Source organism: Pelobates fuscus, chromosome 9 (assembly GCF_036172605.1).
Source record: "Pelobates fuscus isolate aPelFus1 chromosome 9, aPelFus1.pri, whole genome shotgun sequence".
In the NCBI taxonomy this organism is placed as follows: domain Eukaryota; kingdom Metazoa; phylum Chordata; class Amphibia; order Anura; family Pelobatidae; genus Pelobates; species Pelobates fuscus.
This window is the reverse complement of record NC_086325.1, coordinates 163,283,919-163,305,704: the sequence shown is the minus strand read 5'-3', so window position 1 is coordinate 163,305,704 and position 21,786 is coordinate 163,283,919. Positions and strand designations below refer to the sequence as shown.

Sequence of the window (21,786 nt, the reverse complement as noted above, 5' to 3'; positions counted from 1 at the left end):
GTGCCAGTCTTAGGCGGGAAAAGAGTCCCTGTTGCCGTGCCGGTCATCGTGTACAGTATGGTGGCTGTAGTTGGTCAATCCTCGTTTGTCAGCCCGCATGCGCTATGGTAGGTAAGGCTAAGTTGTTGTAATGGTGTCCCACTCTGTAGTTAGGCTGGTGGGCTATGAGGATGTGCTCGCCTGTTCCCGCTTGGTGTACTTCGGCAGTCCGTCCGTGAGAAGTCAGAAGGGAGGGTGTACCAGTCAGCCCTCGAGCATGGATGGCTGGGCATGCAGTCTCCGCCATTTTAAAGGTGGACTCTGGGTTCGACCTGCTGTTGTTCCAAGTGCCGGTGTTAGTGCACTCCGCTGGGCCACAGGGTGGGGACCGGGATCACCCCCGCCGGTCCAGAGGGGGGGGAACAGGGCCAGACTCGCCTAGCCTCGCGCTTCTGCCTTGCCGCTGGTGGGCAGGATAGCTGGGCAGCGGCCGTCCACCCCACTCACCGCCCGAGCGGCCCTCATCATAGTTGATGGGGAACCCCCACCGAGGGACTAAAACTCTGCAGCAAGCCTCTCCTCTGTACCAGGGTGGCTTCTTGTGTTGGGTCACAGCAACCAGTCGTTTGGCAGGTATGGAGTCGGTTTTTAAAAGTGAAAACTGTGGAATATTGCAGGAGCTACGCCATTGTGCGACCATCCAGCATGGCGGTCCGGCCCCGCCCCCCGACACTATATTTTAAATAATCAATCATTTTTACAATATATATATATCCAATGCAAACACCCATTTAACCTTTATGTAGACATTCCTGTTGAAAGAGCTGTTCAGGACACAGGATTACATAATATTTTATTAGAATTATAAATTCAAGCATCTGAATTAAGCTAAGAGATCAGTATTAAGAGCTAAACGATCTCTGTTGGAATGAAGTGGTAGTAGGGGAATAATTGAATTGGTAAATTTCTGTTATAAATGTACATATTTGACAGTCAGCATATTACTCTGTGATAATGGCATTAAATATTGCGGATTTTCATTTCGCTGTGCTTGTAGGAGTAGTTATACCCTTTTCCGTGATACCAGTTGATACCGTCAGCAAAAGTATTGTGTTGTCCCAACAGATAGAGCCCATTTAGATTGGAAACGTGACAGTCGTTATACCACCAGCCTCCTTTATACATTTTAGAGCAGCTGTTTGATCTATCAAGGTCATTATCTTGGTCTTTTGTTGTGAATTTCATGTTGTTGTGATGTGTTAGAGAATCATCTGCGAAAACAGAATAATGTCACATCCAACCAACTTCTATGACCAGATCACTTCAGCGCTATTACCACATTTATTTATGTATCACATTGTATTAATTAGGTTTATACTGGAAGCTTCCAGAGGAGATTACCTAAAGGAACGCTATAGGGTCAGGAACACAAACATGTATTCCTGACCCTATAGTGTTAAAACACCATCTAGCCCCCCTGGCCCCCTCATGCCTCCCTAAATATAGTAAAATCTTACTTGTATTCAAGTCTGGAGCTGTCTGCTTTGTCATCATCATCAGAGTGGTAACCTGATCCAACCACAGTGCTTCCCCATAGGATTGGCTGAGACTGTCAAGGAGGCAGATCAGGGGCAGAGCCAGCACAATTTAAACACAGCCCTGGTCAATCAGCATCTCCTCATAGAGATGAATTGAAGCAATGAATCTCTATGAGGAAAGTTCAGTGTCTGCATGCAGAGGGAGGAGATACTGAATGTTTGGATGCATTTTAGGCAGCCATGACCCAGGAAGGGTCTCTAACAGCTATCTCAGGAGTGGCCAGTGCAGTTATCACTAGGCTGTAATATAAACACTGCATTTTCTCTGAAAAGACAGTGTTTACAGCAAAAAGCCCGAAGGTCCTGATTCTACTCACCAGAACAAACAATAAGCTGTAGTTGTTCTGGTGACTATAGTGTCCCTTTAAATCTACAAATGTTTATTCACCAAACTGTGAATGGTGGGCAATTTGAAGTGATTTCAAAGTTAAGGTCACGTTTTAGGCCAAATTAGCAGAACTGAAAACATAGTTTTCTTGGAGTTTTTTTCTAATTTGCTTATTTAGGACTAAAAAGTAAAAACTAATTTTGGATGACTAAAAAACTCAATTTTTATTGAATAAACCTGTTTGTGGCACATATATTTAGTTAATGGAGCAGTGAAGAATGACCTTTAATCTACCATTGTTAATTAATTTGAAAACCGACTTGAATACCATCAGGTTTACACTCGAAGAAACAGAGAATAAGGAAAAGTTAAACAAATTATTAAAATATTTCACAGTTCCCTAATCTCGATCTCTGCTCCACAATCAGTTAAAATATTAAAGTGACCGTTTAATGCACTAGGAATTAGACACACAGCATGCCAACAGAATATTCACGACTTTCCTCGACCAGATGTAAAGTGAAGCCAGTATCATAAACTTAAAATTGAGGGAGCTCTGCTACTTTTCTATTTTTTTTTTTTTATTTTTTTTATCGTTGCCTTCTATTACCTGCATTCCCCTCCGTGAAAGCTCCGAGCAATAGCTTGTATTTCTCAGTCTCCCCAAAAACCTGAAATGAGGCGTATTTGGCAAAATATTTCATGTTTTCAAAGTCCGTCAGGTCAATACGAAGCTCCCATGTACCTGAGCAACAAGTATGAACCAATGGTTTAATATGAAAAATGAAAAGCGCAATTAAAAACATGTCTACATGTAGAAATGGGTTTATAAATGTCCCCGGGACTCTGAGATTGCAGTGTTTCTTGTTAGAATAGTGAAGATATTAATGTTGAATGTTTAGTGTGTAGTGTAGTGCTTAATGCTGAGCATAGTGTGTTAAGGTAGTGTAGGGATTAAGAGGAGCACTTCACTGCAGGGACAACAGTGATGCATTCATGTCCCAGTTCTGCTTGAGATTAGTGGAAGTTGCAATCCTGGGAGATGGCTATTTCGTCTGGCATAATTAAAATTTACAAAGAAAAAACATTCCTGTAAGTCCTTTTCAGTCCAGTGTCCATTTATATAAGTGTCACAATAATACAATGTGACCACCAGGGCCGGACTGGGGATACAAAGCAGCACTGGAAAAAATGAATGCTAGCCCCTTAAGTCATTGAGTCACCGGCACTTGGTCGTCCAATACAAAAAAAAGTTGACATGTCAGCTCACTACAGGACCATTCATTAAGGACAATAACATTATATTGTATATTCATAATGTCTTTATTATCTTTGTATTATCCTGATGAATCCTGGAATGTACTGAAACAAAATTATTGGTATGCTTTTTCTAATTCAAAATATTGGCTCTTTCAAAATATTTAATTCAATTATACAGTAAGCACTTGTGTACACACAGAAACTTACTACAGGAAAACTCATTGGTAAACAAACAGAAGCTTACTATAGACAAACTTACTGTCACACACACATGTTCACTAAAACCAAGCTCACTGACATATACAAATGCTCCCTACAGACAAGTTCATTGACATACATGCTCACTACAGATAAGCTCACTGACACACACATGGCCACTACAGACAAGCTCACTGTCACAGACATGCTCACTACAGACAAGCTTATTCAGACACAAGCTCATTACGGATAAGCTCACTGATACACGCACACATGATCCCTATAGACAAGCTAGCAGACACAAACACACATGCTCACTACAGAAAAGCTAAGACACACACGCAAGCTCATTGACACACACATGCTCACTAAAGAAAAGTTTACTAACTCACACAAATATGCGCACTACAGACAAGCTCACTGACACACTCATGCTCACTACAAACAAGCACACTGACACACACATGCTCATTACAGACATGTTCACTGACACACACACACAAGCTCACTACAGACAGGCTCAATGACACACATAAAAGCTCGCTACAGACAAGCTCACTGACAAACATGCTCACTACAGATAAGTTCAGTGACACACACACACATACAAGCTCACTCACTAGCAGGCACATACATACACAAAATAACTGGATCTTGCATGTGGGAGGTGGGGCCTGAATGCAGAGGTGGAGCATAAAAGACACCGAATCGCTGGGAGACTCATAGTGCTCTATCCGGCACACCAGGGAATTACTACAGTCCAGCCCTGAATGTGACCTATTTTATTGTATCATGTGACATTTTATTGCCTTTACTATTTGTTATACATTAGATTGACAAACACCACGGTTAAGGGTCCAAACGTTACTTTGAACATTTAGGACACTTAAGTAAATGGGCACTGGATTGCAAAGGGCAAGCTGAAATACTTTCTCTTTTTACTTTTAGAAATTGGTTGCATGTGGAGGCAGTGCTCTTTCCATTTATATATTCTCAAAAGAACCTCTTGGAACTTTAACTTTCACCAATCTTGGACAGACTGGACATGTTCTGCCCAAGATTAATGCCCACCACTGCATGGAATGATCTGTAAATGTGTTCTTTATGGGGTATAATAACATGGATAATGTTACTATCTCTATGCAGTATGGCGTATAAAGCAGGATCTCCCAGGCAGAGCACATAACTTTTATAGGGAGACTGGCCTGTGTCATCATTACCAGATGCCGTTAATATGTGAAGATTATCGTTCCCCAGCCAAAATTCATTTAGGCGACTTCCAAACCCTGCCTTGTATGATTTCCAGTCACGGAAAAAATCCACTGACCCATCCCATCGCCTTTGGAAAACCTGCATTAAAATCAGAGAGGCAAAAATCAATGGGATTTAATCAGTGTTCGTTTTCTATACAAGCAGAATTAACACATGTCTGCATTGTCAATGTTCACCTGCACTGCACTGTTCCTGAGCTATATGAGACAGTTTTTTAATATGTAAATATTTGCTACTGGTAAACCCTTTTGTATGAGCCAGGGTGTATAGTTTGTACCATAATTAATTCGTTGTTGCAAGTAGCTATTAAAGAGATTTCACAACACTAGCCAGTGAAATATCTAACCGTACGGTGGAGGGCCTTTCTCTTGTCTAAGGAGGAGGTGGGTTAAGGTGTCTCAAGCCTTTCATTATTAAGTAAGTCATCTGTTTTCATTTACAAGGATTCACTCACATAGTTTTGAAAGCAGTCTATCAATGCATATCGTTCTCCAAATTTAATGAGCAGTGAGAACCTAATACACATAAATAAAGGGTTACTCTATCCAAAAAACTGTGTTTTAGGAAAATACTGTTAGGGGTCAGAGAAACCCTTGCACTATGCTCCCCCCCTACCCTGCAAAAAAATAAAAAATAAAATTTAAAACATCTAAAACTTGCTTCCAATCCAGTACTGATGCCAAGTTCTCCCTGCAGCCTGGTCTACCTCCCCTGATATTATTCCCCTTTTCTGAAGGGAGATGGATGTTGCGGAGGACATGGGTGGCATGGCTGACTGGAGCCACTGGTGTCAGACAACAAATTTGCAAAGAATTCACATTATCGAGCCAGAACTCTTAAAGCAGGAGGTGGAGTTACATCTCTGGCAGCAGAGGGGGTTAATCTCTGCACGTGCATTATTTCACAGCAAAATGTTTCACAGACTCCATCCACCAAGACCACTTCAAATCACTGAAGTGGTCATGATGCTCGGAGTAGCCCTTTAACTCCTTCTTTTACCAACAAAGATTGTGTTTAATCTTCATTTAGTGTAATATCAGTTATTTGCTTCTCAGAGACGTTTGACAAAAAAAAAAATGTTTTCAATTATGTAATTCTGTGTTTGAAGAAGATGGATATTGTTGAAAATAGAAAACAGCTGTAGACTTACTATCCATCCCCCTCCATCAGTATGCATGTCACACAGCATCTTGAGTGGGGTCTCGTCATTTGGATATATTGTATACCAGTCACTTAGTACCATGCCCCCGTCCAACAGCTCCTTACAGTTCTTGGCAGCTGAAAGAAAAGTGGCATCAGCATTTCAAATCACTCTGCGAAGATATAAGATGTGAATTATAGTTTACCGATTATATTAACTGTAAGATTTATTGAAATCTTAATTTCAAAGTTCTCAAACTACAGATGTATGTTGTAGGCATGTACAAGTATGTCCCTATCTAGTGTTTGCTGATCCCACACAGAACGGCAGTCCAGAACCGAAATGCGGGCAACTTCTCTCTGCACGAAAGTTTCGGCCGCGTCAGTGAGGTGAAGCTGATACCGCTTTGAGCACGGGGTCCACGTCTGGATAACCCTTTTAACTTAGGGAGAGCCAAGTTAATGCATAGCAACAAAAACAGAGAATATGAGAACTCTGAGAACAGGCAAAAGTTTAGAGAAACTCAGTAGCTTGCCCTTCGTGGCCCAAACAAGGCCAAAACATTCATCCAGGGTTGCTGTATCTCTCGTGTAAAGAGAACTTGTTGGCATTTCGATTCTGGACTGCTCTTATGCGTGGGATCTGTATTATATGCCTTGGAATAGGTGCTCTCTGTAATGGCACAAGTTAACAAAAACTGTTTTGAGACCTGAGCGGGGATTTACCGAAGGGCAAGTTTCTGTCTGAGTTTCTCTAAGCTTTTGTCCGTTCTCATATTCTCTGTTTTTGTTAATATGTATGACATGTTACATTTTACAATCACAATTGCTACAATATTGAGCAATCCTCAGTTTGCTGATTGTCAGTGGATAATGTACAAATACATTCCTAATTGTGACATTAAAGCTACAATAGCCAAGCTGTCAGGGTTGGCGCCACCGTTAGGCGAACTAGGCATTCGCCTAGGGCGCCGGCCTGCTGGGGGGCACCCACCGAGATGCTTCCTTGTCTGGGGCTGCAGCTCTAGGAGAGTGGCTCTCGAGCCGCCCTCAGCGCCAGGCCGATCCTCAAGGTGCCCGAAGCTGGGGGGCCGAGAGGATCCCTGTCACAGGGATCATCTGGCCACCTCAGGGTGCCCCCGAACCTGTAATAGGTAAGGCAGGTGCCTGCTCTGCCAAAAAATGCCGGTGCCCGGAGGAGAGGGGACGGAGCAGGAAGGTAGCGAGGGAGGCTGTTCTTGCATCCTCTCACTCCTCCCTCGCGCATTCAGGCCCCGGCATACTAAATGGCCCGCTGGAGGAGTGAGGAGCTGCCCCACACTGGACCCCAGGGAGGTAAGTGTTTAACTGTGTGTGTGTTTGTCAGTGAGTATGTATGTCAGTGAGTGTGTGTGTGTTTGTGTGTCTGTCAGTAAGTGAGTGTATGTCTGTCAGTGAGTGTGTGTGTCTGTCAGTGAGTGTTGGTGTGTGTGTGTGTCTGTCAGTGAGTGTATGTATGTCAGTGAGTGTGTATGTGTGTGTCTGTCTGTGAGTGTATGTATGTCAGTGAGTGTGTGTGTCTGTCAGTGAGTGCCGGTGTGTGTGTCTGTCAGTGAGAGTGTGTATATGTGAGTGAGTGTCTGTGTCTGTCAGTGAGTGTGTGTTTGTGTGTCTGTCAGTGAGTGTGTGTTTGTGTGTCCGTCAGTGAGTGAGTGCATGTTTGTCAGTAAGTGTCTGTGTTTGTCAGTGAGTGTGTGTGTGTCAGTGAGTGATTGTGTGTCAGTGAGTGATTGTGTGTCTGTCAGTGAGTGTTTGTGTCTGTCAGTGAGTGTTTGTGTCTGTCAGTGAGTTAGTGACATGAGGGGGTGTCAAAATGGATCTTTGCCTAGGGCGGCAGAAATCCTTGCACCGGCCCTGCAAGCTGTGACTACAGTTGAGTTAGAGAACTTCTCAAAATCAATTATAGTTGTTTCAGAACAAAAGTATTTACTGGAGTGGTCTGAACTAAACTTAAAATCAATACTCTTTAGAATACTCTAATATTGAGTTAGAGAAATCTTTTACAATGAACCATTTAACTTGTCAGGTAACATAAATTATCTAAACAAAATTCCACTCACTTGAGCTATCTTTGTATATCTATCTATCTATCTATCTATCTGTCTTTCTATCTGTCTATCTATCTATCTGTCTTTCTATCTGTCTTTCTATCTGTCTTTCTATCTGTCTCTGTCTGTCTGATACAGTTGGACGGACAGATAGATAGTGATATATGTTCAGTTAAAATGTATTAGTTTTGAGAATGTTTCACTATATATATATAAACATATACGCTTATTAGGGACAATGATAACTAATATTGAACAGAACCACTGTGTATTTTGATAGATAATACATGTACCAGATGTGCCACTCAGAAGGCTATTATACTATAACCACCTACACCACTTAAACCAACCAGTGGCTTCATTTTGAAATAGTTTTTCGTCACTTTGTGAATTACCAGCTACAGTGAGGTACTAGCACATCGCAGCCTGGTTTTACATTCTGATAGATAAATTAGCTTTTTTCAGGGTATGGTGTGAATGTCAGAAACACTTACCTTTTCTAACTAGCAGGGCTGTATCTCCAGACCTCCCTGTTTGAAAAAGTAAAGAAAAAATAAGTAAAGAAAAAAAGTAAATAAATACAATAAGAACGTGTCACGTTTAAACATTTCATATGAAGGAACACAACTGCAGATTTCTTATAGTTCGAATATTTATTAGGAGTAATTGGTATTGACTTTAATTCCAATATACAGGTACTGTAGCATTAAGTATTAAACGATAAATGAAGTCCACAGTTATATGCACTGTAGCTTTAAGGAGTAAACGGAACTGAAGCAGCAAGAGTCCTTTAGTAGTATTAATTAATTAGATGATAAGAAGTTACAATAGCTGTTCCATAGACTTTAACTGAAGAAAGATAGATGCAGCTAACTGAGACAAGTATGTGTTGAAGTTAGCTGTAACGGTTGGCTTTAACGAAGGACTTTGGAGACAGGAAATAACAGCTTTAGATGCAACGTTTATCAGAGAAGTTTTACTTAGCTTCCGGCTTATAGAACACTGGTTCCCGAGATTCCTCAGAGGCAGATTATCCTGCATGGATAGAGTTCAGCTTTAGCCGTGGATGAGGAGAGGCGAAGGGAACTTGAAGTCTTCTATTCCGGTCCGGTAACAGCAGGTTTTCACAACTAAGTTGCAGCCGGTTCGTGAGTACAGAACGTAGTTCATTAATCCAGCCTCGATCAGCTGGTGCGGTCAGATTAAATAGGGAGACCGGGTCATGAAGGGGTGTGGCTAAGCTCCGTGGAACCAGGAAGTAAGGGGATATTATAGTTAAGGCATGACAGTATCCCCTCCTTAATGAGCAACCTCTGGGTGCTATTGACTTGGTTTAGAAGGGTAGCGTTTGTGAAACTGGGAAACTAATTTGTCAGCATGAACGTCAGAGGAGTTTTCCCATGTATCTTCATCAACTCCATATCCTTTCCATCTGATGAGATATTGTAAGGAGCCACGATGGAACCTTGAATCCAGTATACTTTGAATCTCGTATTCTTCTTCACCCTGGACCAGTATAGGGTCAGGAGAAGTAGTGACATTCCTTTGGAAAGGGTCAGGATGATGAGGCTTCAGCAATGACACATGAAAAACAGGATGTAGCTTTAAAGTAGGTGGAAGTTTCAATTTAACAACATTACGGTTGATAATCGATAGTATTGGAAAAGGACCAAGGAAAAGAGAACTTAACTTCTTTGATGGACGGTTTGTAGAAATGTTCTTTGAGGAAAGCCAGACAAGATCACCGATTTGATAAGAAGGTGAAGGTTGTCGTTTTGTATCAAAAAACTTCTTTTGAGTGGAGGAGGCCAATTCAAGATTGTCATGCAATTTTTTGAATAAAGAGGACATATGAGAGATTTGATTCGAATCGGAGAGATTAGATGAAGAACTTGTCTGAGCAGGAAATGAGGAAGGATGAAATCCATAATTGGATAGAAATGGAGTCATTTTACTGCTGGTATAAAAAGAGTTATTGTATGCGAATTCTGCCATAGGTAACCAAGTTATCCAATCGTCTTGTAAGTGAGAGCAATAACATCGTAGATATTGTTCTAAGCATTGGTTGACTCTTTCAGTTTGTCCATCTGTTTGAGGATGATATGCAGATGATAGTTTACGTTGGATATGAAGAGTGGCACATAAGGCAGTCCAGAATTTGGAGGTAAATTGAGTTCCTCGGTCTGAAATGATTTCGTCTGGCAGTCCGTGAAGTTTAACTATGTTGTCAAGAAATGTTTTCGAAAGTTCAGAGGACGAAGGTAACTTCTTTAAAGGAATGAAATGAGACATTTTCGTGAAACGGTCTACCACCACTAAAATGGTAGTGTGATGATGAGAAGGAGGTAATTCTACCAAGAAATCCATAGAGATGGATTGCCAAGGTCGTTCAGGAATTGGTAAATTCAATAATTGACCAAATGGTTGATGATGGACATGTTTTGATCTTTGGCATACAGAACAAGATTTGACATAAGATTCAATAGTTTGGTCTTGACGAGGCCACCAATAGTATCTTTTGGACAATTCAAGGGTCTTCTTTATACCTGGATGACCTGCCAGAGGAGAATCATGAATAAATTCGAGTACTTTAATTCTGAAGGATGGAGGCACGTAAATCCGGTCTTTGAAATAGTAGAGACCGTTTTTCTTAAATAATTTAATTGATTTAGGAAGTTCGAGAGCATCTTCACTGAGATCTTTAATGTCGTCAATAAGAGAAGATAAGATTCCAATGACTTTAGGTGAAGGAGGTTCAATCTCAGTGTCCTTATGGATCCTGGAAAGGGCATCAGCCTTTTTGTTTCTAGACCCAGGTCTAAAGACGATTTGGAAGTTGAACCGGGAAAAAAAGAGATTCCATCTTACTTGTCGAGCAGACAGTGTTTTATTGGAGTGAAGATATTCGAGATTTTTATGGTCAGTATAAATGATTAAAGAGTTCCGAGCGCCTTCAAGAAGGTGTCTCCAGGTTTCTAAAGCCACTTTGATACTTAATAATTCTTTTTCTCCTGTAGGATAATTCTTTTCAGCAGGAGATAATGATCGTGAGAAGAAGGCGACAGGATGAAGAGGGTCTTGAGGAGTTTTGTGTTGAGAGAGGACAGCTCCAATTGCAAATTCCGAAGCATCCGTTTCAAGGACATAAAGATATGAAGGATTGGGAAGTTGAAGAATAGGAGCTGTTGTAAACTTTCTCTTTAATTCGGTGAAGGCAGTTTGAGCCTTCTCGTTCCAATTGAAGGGATAATTTTTTCTGTTAAGTTGATTGAGTGGGTGAACTATCTCAGAGTAGTTTTTAATAAATTTTCTGTAGAAATTGGCGAATCCTAGAAATCGCTGTAATTCTTTAACTGTAGAGGGAACAGGCCAGTTGATGATACAATCGACTTTTGCATTGTCCATACCTATTGAATGAGGGGAGATGACATAACCTAAGAAGGTAATTTCTTTGACATGGAAAAGACATTTTTCAGGTTTAGCGAATAATTTGTGAGTTCTGAGTCTTGATAACACCCATCTGACATGTTTTCTATGTTCCTCAGGAGTGTTGGAGAATATGAGAATATCATCTAAATAAATGATGACACAGACGTCCAATAGGTCTCTAAAGATATCATTTATGAAGTGTTGAAAAGTTGCAGGGGCGTTGCAAAGGCCAAAAGGCATTACCAGATATTCAAAGAGGCCATACCTTGTTCGGAAAGCAGTCTTCCATTCATCATTAGCCTTTATCCTGACGAGATTATATGCCCCGCGAAGGTCAAGCTTAGTGTAGATGGTAGCAGTTTTCAATCGTTCAACCAGTTCATTGATGAGAGGAAGAGGATAACGATTTTTAACTGTTATTTTATTTAAGGCTCTGTAGTCAATGATAGGACGTATAGTCTGGTCTTTGTTTCTTACAAAAAACATACTTGAGGCAGCAGGTGAACTAGAGGGTCTAATAAACCCTTTCCGTAGATTTTCATCTAGATATTCTTTGAGAATTTGTAATTCAGCCTCAGAGAGAGGGTAGATGTGCCCAAATGGTACTGGGGCACCAGGTATGAGGTCTATAGGACAATCGTAAGCACGATGAGGCGGGAGCGTTTCAGCTTCTTTTTTACTGAAGACATCTGAAAATTCTGAATAACAAGAGGGTATGGTTGGTTCTTTAGAGATTTGAAGAATAGGAATTTGTTGTAAACATGTTTCTTTACAATAATGTGAGTTAAAGGTGATGGAGAAAGGAGACCAAGAAATTTGAGGGTTGTGGTTCCTTAACCAGTTGATCCCTATTATAACGGGATAGAGAGGTGACGGAATAACATCAAATACTAGAAATTCAGTATGTATGTGATTTGTGGTTACCTTTAGAGGGATGGTTTCATGAAGAATCGGTCCCGAGGAGATAAAGGAGCCATCAATCACTTTAACAGGAACAGAGTTAGCTTTTTGAACACAAGGAATTCTATTCTTTGTTACAAAGGTTGAATCGATGAATACTCCATGTGCACCAGAATCGATGAGAGCTTCAGTCACAATTCTCACCTTATCCCACTGTAAGACAAGGGATACAGTTAAGAACGGATTGTTTGATGTTGAAGGGAGTGCACTGAAGATAGCAGAGGTATAAGCTTGTCTACCGGCCTTTGTCCGTTTTAATAAGGGACAATCGGAAACCAGATGATCTTGAGAGGCACAATACATGCATAGGTTTAATTGACGTCTTCGGTTCTTCTCTGCAGGAGTAAGAGGACTTCGTATTACCCCTATTTCCATAGGTTCACTTGGTAAGGAAGTCTTTTCTGGAGCTTTTGAGGGAGTGAAAGGTTTGCGGTCTTTAGAATGTAAAAGGGCCTTTTCTGCCTTTCTTTCTCTTAATCTTCTGTCAATGCTGATTGATAAGTGAATTAGAGCGTTCAAAGTAGTAGGAAGTTCTGTTCTAGATAATTCGTCTTTTACAGCTTCAGATAACCCAAGTCGAAATTGGTTGCGCAATGTGATGTCATTCCATTGCGTTTCTACAGCCCATCTTTTGAATTCAGCAATATAATCTTCAACGGGTCTATTTCTTTGCTGTAGTGTTCTGATTGTTAAATCAGCTGTAGCTTGTTTGTTAGGATCTTCATAGAGAAGAGACATGGCTTCAAAAAATTCATCCAGTGAGCCTAAGATGGGGTCATCATTGTCCAAAAAGGTATGGGCCCAGAACATAGGTTCACCTCTTAGAAAGGAAATAACTGAAAAAACCTTAGATCTTTCTGTGGGATAAGCTCTAGGTTTTAAAGCAATCAATAGTTTGCAGGAATAAAAAAACTCCTTATATTTGGAACGATCACCATAGAATTTTTCAGGGTTACATACAGCAGGATCGCTAGCCGAGTGCAGAGTAGTATGGGGAGTATGAGTTTGTAAATCTCTGACATAGGTGAAAAGTCTTTCGTGAGTAACTTGCAGTTCTTGCATACCTTGGACTAGTGTATCAACTCTTTGATGCAGCGTAGCTATAGTAGAATCGAAATCTGCTGGATCCATTACAATGGCTGGATTAATCTGTCACGTTTAAACATTTCATATGAAGGAACACAACTGCAGATTTCTTATAGTTCGAATATTTATTAGGAGTAATTGGTATTGACTTTAATTCCAATATACAGGTACTGTAGCATTAAGTATTAAACGATAAATGAAGTCCACAGTTATATGCACTGTAGCTTTAAGGAGTAAACGGAACTGAAGCAGCAAGAGTCCTTTAGTAGTATTAATTAATTAGATGATAAGAAGTTACAATAGCTGTTCCATAGACTTTAACTGAAGAAAGATAGATGCAGCTAACTGAGACAAGTATGTGTTGAAGTTAGCTGTAACGGTTGGCTTTAACGAAGGACTTTGGAGACAGGAAATAACAGCTTTAGATGCAACGTTTATCAGAGAAGTTTTACTTAGCTTCCGGCTTATAGAACACTGGTTCCCGAGATTCCTCAGAGGCAGATTATCCTGCATGGATAGAGTTCAGCTTTAGCCGTGGATGAGGAGAGGCGAAGGGAACTTGAAGTCTTCTATTCCGGTCCGGTAACAGCAGGTTTTCACAACTAAGTTGCAGCCGGTTCGTGAGTACAGAACGTAGTTCATTAATCCAGCCTCGATCAGCTGGTGCGGTCAGATTAAATAGGGAGACCGGGTCATGAAGGGGTGTGGCTAAGCTCCGTGGAACCAGGAAGTAAGGGGATATTATAGTTAAGGCATGACAGAACGCTACGCTTAAAGCAGATAGATTTAAGGGTCCTACTACGGGAAATATGCTACTCACACTAAAATTGGAATTTCTCTTGATTAATGTTTCATATTATAAAAAGGTCTCTATAGGCTTATAGTGTTAAACTGGGCATAGCGTCTCATTGGTTCAGGAGTTGGCAGAGTGGGCCATATTCCTGGGGTTAAGTCTAGTGTTCCACCATCTTTAAACTACACTAGTCTCCACAGAGCTGATAATAAATATCTAAATTGGAAATACTATTCTTCAAATCCTGCACCACTAATTTGAGTTTACGTGCTATTATCTTCTCGATTCTCCATAATCCCCAGTTTAATGATTAAGACCCAAATAATCTCGGACTACATAAGTCTGTAAAACTATGAGCCCTCTGGACCATGGATAAAGACATGAGAAATCAGCTGGTTGTAGTCTTTAATGTCTCGGCAGTATCTGTACTCTATACGAAGTTGAAGCCCTAATCCACCTGTGCTGTTGGTCTGCAACATTATCCTGTCTTCATGTCACCACTGAACAATCCCAACGATCAGTCTGAACATATGTTTCTATGTTTTAATCTACTTACCAATACCATACTTACCAGACACCGGTAAACCCTTACTGTTGCTCTGTAAGAGTTTCTTGATAAACCCTTATTTGTTTAAAAAGGGCCTTGTAAGCTTTTTCCATGTCCTAAATGTAATATAAATAGTGTTTTAATTATTCACCAACCCTTTTGACCTTTTGGTCCAACTTTTCCTGGGGCTCCCTCTCGACCTGAAAAATATTAAAATGTGTATGTAACTGAAATTCTGTTTTAAATTAACACAAATTACATATAATAAATAAAGTAATATACAGATGTTTTCACATTTTTATGTTATAAAATTCTTAATAATGTGTCTAGGAGAATATATATAGAGACAGAGAGATTTATTTTGAGAATATTCTATTTATCTTCTGTAGACCACTGAAACTTGTGCACCTTTCTCTCCTGGTGTCCCATGATCTCCCTTCAGACCAGAAGATCCTGGACTCCCGGGACATCCTCTAAGTATGGTAAGCCTGTCTGTATCACCAACTCCTATAACCTTCACCTCTGCAAAGAGATGAAAAAATTTAAAAAAAAAACAGAAACAAACCATATAAAAGCTGCTAAGAAATAAGCTGGTAAAAGCTGGAAAACATATGAAAGTATTTAACCATGCTCACTGAAGTAGGATGTTGGATGATAAAGTAACAATCCTAAACGTATCATTTTATATCAGATATCCTCCCACATCCTACAAATAATGCCAACCAAATCCAAAGTGTTTATCTGCTTTTTTATACTTTGAACCATCTTTATTTCCTCTGTTTTCATCCCGCACTATGTAATTCCTATTTCACCTGTAGATCCCACAGAGCACATATTGAAAAAATTTAAAATTAAATGACCTAAAGATGCCTAAGTGCACCTCTATAACATCCATAAAAATCCATCAACTTATCCTCTCCTCTTCCTCTTTATCAACTCAGTCACCCTTACAAGTCTTCTCTATTGCAATCCTTTTGGTCTTCCACAAAATGCCCATTATCCTATAATGATATACTGTGAAAACCTTCCTCAACATGCCATTACTGCTTTCATCTCCCCATATTTTTCCCATTTACAACTTTGCACCTCAACGCCTCTCCATGCACTACCCTTGTACAAATGCAAAACCAACGACTACTTTGAGGCTCCCTAATAGACAGCTGTGATTGACCCTTTGTAGAACTTATGCAAACATTCTTTTTGGTGTCCACCTTTTGGGAACACTTCATACAAGTACTTTTAAGCAATGGAGACAGGGGATCTCCTTGTAGTTAGTGGCCTTGCTTAGGGTGTCACTTTAACAGATAATATCAGTAAGTAATAATTATTAGTATTTTCTTTACCCAGCATATATATTATGCATTTGTAAACTGACTGAAAAGCATTTTTTTTCTAGAATTATACAGCTTTGAAGGATTATAAAAACATCTCTGTTTATTCCCAGATTCTAAAATGAAAATATAATTTCCCATTTTCTCTCTAATGAGTTGGGATATATATTCTTATTATTATTTTATTGTTTCAACCATAAATTGTGGGGAACGATCTTGAAATCGCAAAATGTAATCTTAAATTAAATTAAACAATTTCCCCGCAAAGCTATTTTGACTATTTTGTAGATCCCTGCTCAATTCTCCACAATTCCCTTTTTGTGAATTAACCCTTCATGTCTTCAAATGATAAGGTGCTCAATAATTTACTGCTCAAATAAAAAAAAAAAAGGGGGGGGAAGGAAATGAAAAGGAAAAACATATACGGTAAGTCCCTGAAATACATTTTGCTTTGAAAGATAACTGCATGGAGAACAAGCGAGAATATAATTAAGAAAAGATCATTTTTGGGATTTGACATGCTGTAGCCTTGTGCTAATGTCTCGGTGACTTACCTGGGCAAGTATCATCAGCAAGACAAAGCCCAGCCAGAATTGAGATTGCCGGTAAAAATGTGTATACCAATATAAGATACATTTTGATCTGGGTTAGTTATCTCGTTCCTTGAAGTTTGTGTTGAACTGAGAACACGACTATGTGATAAGAACATGTGATCATATCTTAACCCTTATGTAATATTCTCTCTAATATAAAGACTCATTGTATCCACACAGTATGTACTCAAAAACAAGATTTATGTAACTGAATGTTCCCACATCTGTTATTGGACACACACCACCCTCGTGATGTTTGGTAAAACTAAAAATGGAAAGCTGTGCTGGGTGCAATGATTCTGCTGGATTTTATCTTCTTCCAGGTAACTTTAAACACCAATGTCAAGTGAAAAAATATGGGACATTTGCTACATTATCTGGACATTCCACGGAGAGAGCTCAGCACCCCAACATCAGTAGTGTTAATGTGGATGTTAAATAAGTAATTATCAGTCCAATCATCAGGGCACACCAATCATATAGCATTAAGGCATTTTCTGCATCAGACAAATGTGTTCCTCTGTAGATACAGACAAAGCCTGGACCTTGAGGCCTAGGATGAGACTCTCCAAAATATGACAGATTGCAGATAGGAGCCAATTAGTTTATTCAATTAGCATGTTTGACTAATTCCAGCCTTGTCACTACTTTTTACTGGTCAACCGCTACTCAATAAAATGTCTGTCACTACTGTTAGTGATTAGCACCTATTCACCAACGGCAACAGGAGAGAGTAACTGTTAAATGCTTCTGAAATCCAGTCGATAAGTAACGGCTATACTAATATTATTATCAGACTGATTATCATTAATCTGCAGAGTTAAAGGTCTAATAGTCTAGTAGCGATATATAAATATTTATAATATGGCAACAAAATAAACCCGTTGCAGCAATATCACAATATTATGCCCCCCCAATTCTTGAATTATTTGACTCAAGGTTATTGCATAAACATATTAAAATAATATTAAATATGCAATATGGATGTCTAGGATAATTTAATAAATTAAAACAAGTAGTTTCTGTATACTATGTGCTATAGTTATTTTGTAGAATCGATCGGTATACAGTGAACAAATATATTAATTTTTTTTTTTTTTGCAATTTTTAGCATTTTTCCAAAGTGTACAGGTACAATGTCAATAAAAATACAGTTCGACCAGTTTACAGCGTGTTTCCATGCTGGTCAGTTACTGGTTACATCTTTACTGGGTTGTCGATTACAACGTTAGCATGAAAAATATATATAAGTATAAATAAAAGAGAATAAAATATATATAAATAAAAGAAAATAAAATGTTTTTTTTTTTTTTCAGTTTTCACATTTATTGCATATTTCGGGATGACCTGTCCTATACTCATAAATATCCCCAATATGTTGTCTCACTGTGGTCTCTTGTCTAAGACCTCGCTTGTACCTATGCAAGTACATTATTTTAACTAGTCATATGGTAAAACCAATTGACTAAATGACAGACAATTATAGAGTTAGTCATGCCGTCTTACACATTATGTAAAATAATTGTTCTGACGTGGGTAAAGGCTCCCTTTATTTTCTAGGTAAGCCGATCTATTATCAATGCTGGCTTGTCGAATTTTTCCAGTTCGACGATTCTGGCTTAACTTTTAAATTCACTTTGAATTTCCATCAATTCTCATTTTAGTGAAAATTCCTGACAGTTTCCAGGTATTATAGTCGATGTTCGAGTTTACTTACTCAGCTCTTTAAATACTCAACCTGTCCTCTGTAAGTACTGTTAGCTTAGCAACTCCATTCTTCACTTGTTAAATCAGCTTAGTGATCTATTGTTCAATTGTAACTTAGTATATAATAAAATATATTACTTTCATTCGATTTTTCCCTGGTTAAATGTCCATTAACTTTTCCATGATACCACAACTATTTAAATTAATTTAAGTTTTTATCAACACAGGGTAAAAACTGTTGTGGTTTAGTGATGTCCCGAACGGTTCGCTGGCGAATAGTTCCTGGCGAACATCGCATGTTCGTGTTCGCCACAGATGGCGAACATATGCGATGTTCGGTCCGCCCCCTATTCGTCATCATTGAGTAAACTTTGACCCTGTACCTCACAGTCAGCAGACACATTCCAGCCAATCAGCAGCAGACCCTCCCTCCCAGACCCTCCCACCTCCTACACAGCATACAATTTAGATTAATTCTGAAGCTGCATTCTTTTTTTTTAATTTTTTTTTGTTTTAATTATACATTATCCTCCATAGCCAGTAACCTGTGTTTATTATACATTATCCCACCATAGCCAGTAACCTGTGTTTATTATACATTATCCCCCTATAGCCAGTAACCTGTGTTTATTATACATTATCCTCCCATAGCCAGTAACCTGTGTTTATTCTACATTATCCTCCCATAGCCAGTAACCTGTGTTTATTATACATTATCCTCCCATAGCCAGTAACCTGTGTTTATTATACATTATCCCTCCCATAGCCAGTAACCTGTGTTTATTATACATTATCTCCCATAGCCAGTAACCTGTGTTTATTATACATTATCGCTCCCATAGACAGTAACCGGTGTTTATTATACATTATCCTCCCATAGCCAGTAACCTGTGTTTATTATACATTATCCTCCCATAGCCAGTAACCTGTGTTTATTATACATTATCCCTCCCATAGCCAGTAACCTGTGTTTATTATACATTATCTCCCATAGCCAGTAACCTGTGTTTATTATACATTATCGCTCCCATAGACAGTAACCGGTGTTTATTATACATTATCCTCCCATAGCCAGTAACCTGTGTTTATTATACATTATCCTCCCATAGCCAGTAACCTGTGTTTATTATACATTATCTTCCCATAGCCAGTAACCTGTGCTTATTATACATTATCCCCCCCATAGCCAGTAACCTGTGTTTATTATACATTATCCTCCCATAGCCAGTAACATGTGTTTATTATACATTATCCATCCCATAGCCAGTAACCTGTGTTTATTATACATTATCCCCCCATAGCCAGTAATCTGTGTTTATTATACATTATCCCCCCATAGCCAGTAACCTGTGTTTATTATACATTATCCCTCCAATAGCCAGTAACCTGTGTTTATTATACATTATCATCCCATAGCCAGTAACCTGTGTTTATTATACATTATCCCCCCCATAGCCAGTAACTTGTGTTTATTATACATTACAACCCCCCCCATAGCCAGTAACCTGTGTTTATTATACATTATCCCCCATAGTCATTTATCGTTGGACCTAGGCAGCATGATGTCTTAGGCCGGCCCAGAGAGTGAGTGAGTAATATAATATATATGTTCAGAAACATATTAGTAATATATGTAAATCGGGTTCATGCAAAGAGGGTGTAAAGGTATTAAAGAAAAACACACTTATTGCATCAAATTTACAAAGCCAAACTTTTAAAAGCTTTCCTCATTTCTTTCTCGGGATGAGGAATATATCGGTTGTAGACTGAGGATTTCCATCTGCTCAATCTTTTAATAATATGCACTGGAGTGTCAGTGTTGAAGGAGACCGAAGCTGCCCCTATTCTAAATGAAAGACCCGAGACATGGATACAACCCAATCTTAGGAGTAGTGTTCTGATGTAGAAGATGAATTTAGCCGTAGTCAGAGGGATTCAGTGAGAGTAGTGGTGAAATGTGTGTGGCATGACTGAGTGTGGGTAAGTAAGAGTCAAGTATTTTAACTGGGCACTATTTCTAGGTGGGATAAAGTGGTATAGCGGATGGATGAGTAGTTTGGTTCGTTTAGAGGTTTGTAGAGAAAGTACATAGTGATCATGATTTTTAGCGATATCCAATATTTTTAAGGTGGTCTCAAACAAACATAAAATGCTATATAAAATTTGTGGGAATATTGAATAGTCGTGTACAGTTACATAGTTACATAGCTGAAAAGAGACTTGCGTCCATCAAGTTCAGCCTTCCTCACATATGTTTTTTGCTGTTGATCCAAAAGAAGGCAAAAAACCCCAGTTTGAAGCACTTCCAATTTTGCAACAAGCAAGGAAAAAAATTCCTTCTTGACCCCAGAATGGCAGTCAGATTTATCCTTGGATCAAGCAGTTATTACCCTACATTGAAAGATTATATCCTTGAATATTCTGTTTTTGCAAGTATGCATCTAGTAGCTGTTTGAACATCTGTATGGACTCTGATAAAACCACTTCTTCAGGCAGAGAATTCCACATCCTGATTGTTCTTACAGTAAAAAAACCTTTCATTTGCCTTAGACGAAATCTTTCTTCTAGTCTAAACGCATGACCTTGTGTCCTATGTAAAGTCCGGTTTGTGAATAGATTTCCACACAATGGTTTGTATTGGCCTCGAATATATTTGTATAATGTTATCATATCCCCTCTACAGTAAATCAGAGAGGGCTCAGAATATTGAACCATCGATCGGTATCCAACCTTGTGCAAATGGGGAGTTTGCGGTTGTGCAAATGGACTGTTTGCGGTTGTTTGCGGTGCGTTAGGTCTGTCACTGTGAAGCGGGCGTAACCCTTACACTACCTGATCGATGCAACATCATACCTTATGTTTTAAAGCACGTTATTCCAAACAATTTAGGAATGTTGTTAGGTGATTTATGCCCTTTATGGATTAAAACCAGACTCTGCATCAACTATGTAATTTTCCATGGGAGTTTTGCCATGGATCCCCCACCGGCATGCCACAGTCCAGGTGTTAGTCCCCTTGAAACAACTTTTCCATCACTATTGTGGCCAGAAAGAGTCCCTGTGGGTTTTAAAATTCGCCTGCCTATTGAAGTCTATGGCGGTTCGCCCGTGCGAACATTTGCGGAAGTTCGCGTTCGCGAACGGAAAAATTTATGTTCGCGACATCGCTATTGTGGTTGCTTTATTGGTTTTTGAATATTTTGTTGTCACTTGATATTAGAAGATCAAATAAAAACGGAAAGCAAAATATAAACATTAATAAGTAATAGTGCAGTTTTTGTAATTAAAGGGACACTATAGTCACCAGTGCAACTACATATATTCCTGACCCTATAGTGTTAACACCACCATCTAGCCCCCCTGAGCCCCTCATGCCTCCATAAATATAGTAAAAATCTTACTGTATTCAAGCCAGAAGCTGTAAATCTGCATGCTGTTAGACTCAGGAAAAACAAGCAGTCTGCTGACATGTGATAGCC

At 39.3% G+C, this 21,786-nt stretch overlaps 1 protein-coding gene across 1 annotated transcript; it reads right to left on the bottom strand.

Annotated features, from left to right (window-relative positions):
- Positions 1-917: 917 nt before the first annotated feature.
- On the bottom strand, positions 918-16,721 carry LOC134572625 (ficolin-2-like). Its single transcript, XM_063431702.1, has 8 exons — positions 16,563-16,721; positions 15,086-15,199; positions 14,833-14,877; positions 8,357-8,392; positions 5,786-5,913; positions 4,584-4,713; positions 2,516-2,650; positions 918-1,250 (listed from the first exon to the last, which is right to left on the bottom strand). The coding sequence occupies exons 1-8, from the start codon at positions 16,642-16,644 to the stop codon at positions 1,000-1,002; spliced, it is 921 nt and encodes a 306-aa protein (XP_063287772.1). The 5' UTR covers positions 16,645-16,721; the 3' UTR covers positions 918-999.
- Between the last annotated feature and the right edge of the window lie 5,065 nt (positions 16,722-21,786).

Coding starts and splice junctions, on each gene's coding strand:
- LOC134572625 (XM_063431702.1), bottom strand. CDS start 16,644: ATGTATCTTATATTGGTATACACATTTTTACCGGCAATCTCAATTCTG. Junction 4,714..5,785: donor CTGATGGAGGGGGATGGATA/GTAAGTCTACAG, acceptor ATTTTAATGCAG/GTTTTCCAAAGGCGATGGGA. Junction 1,251..2,515: donor TTTCACGGAGGGGAATGCAG/GTAATAGAAGGC, acceptor CTGTTTTCGCAG/ATGATTCTCTAACACATCAC.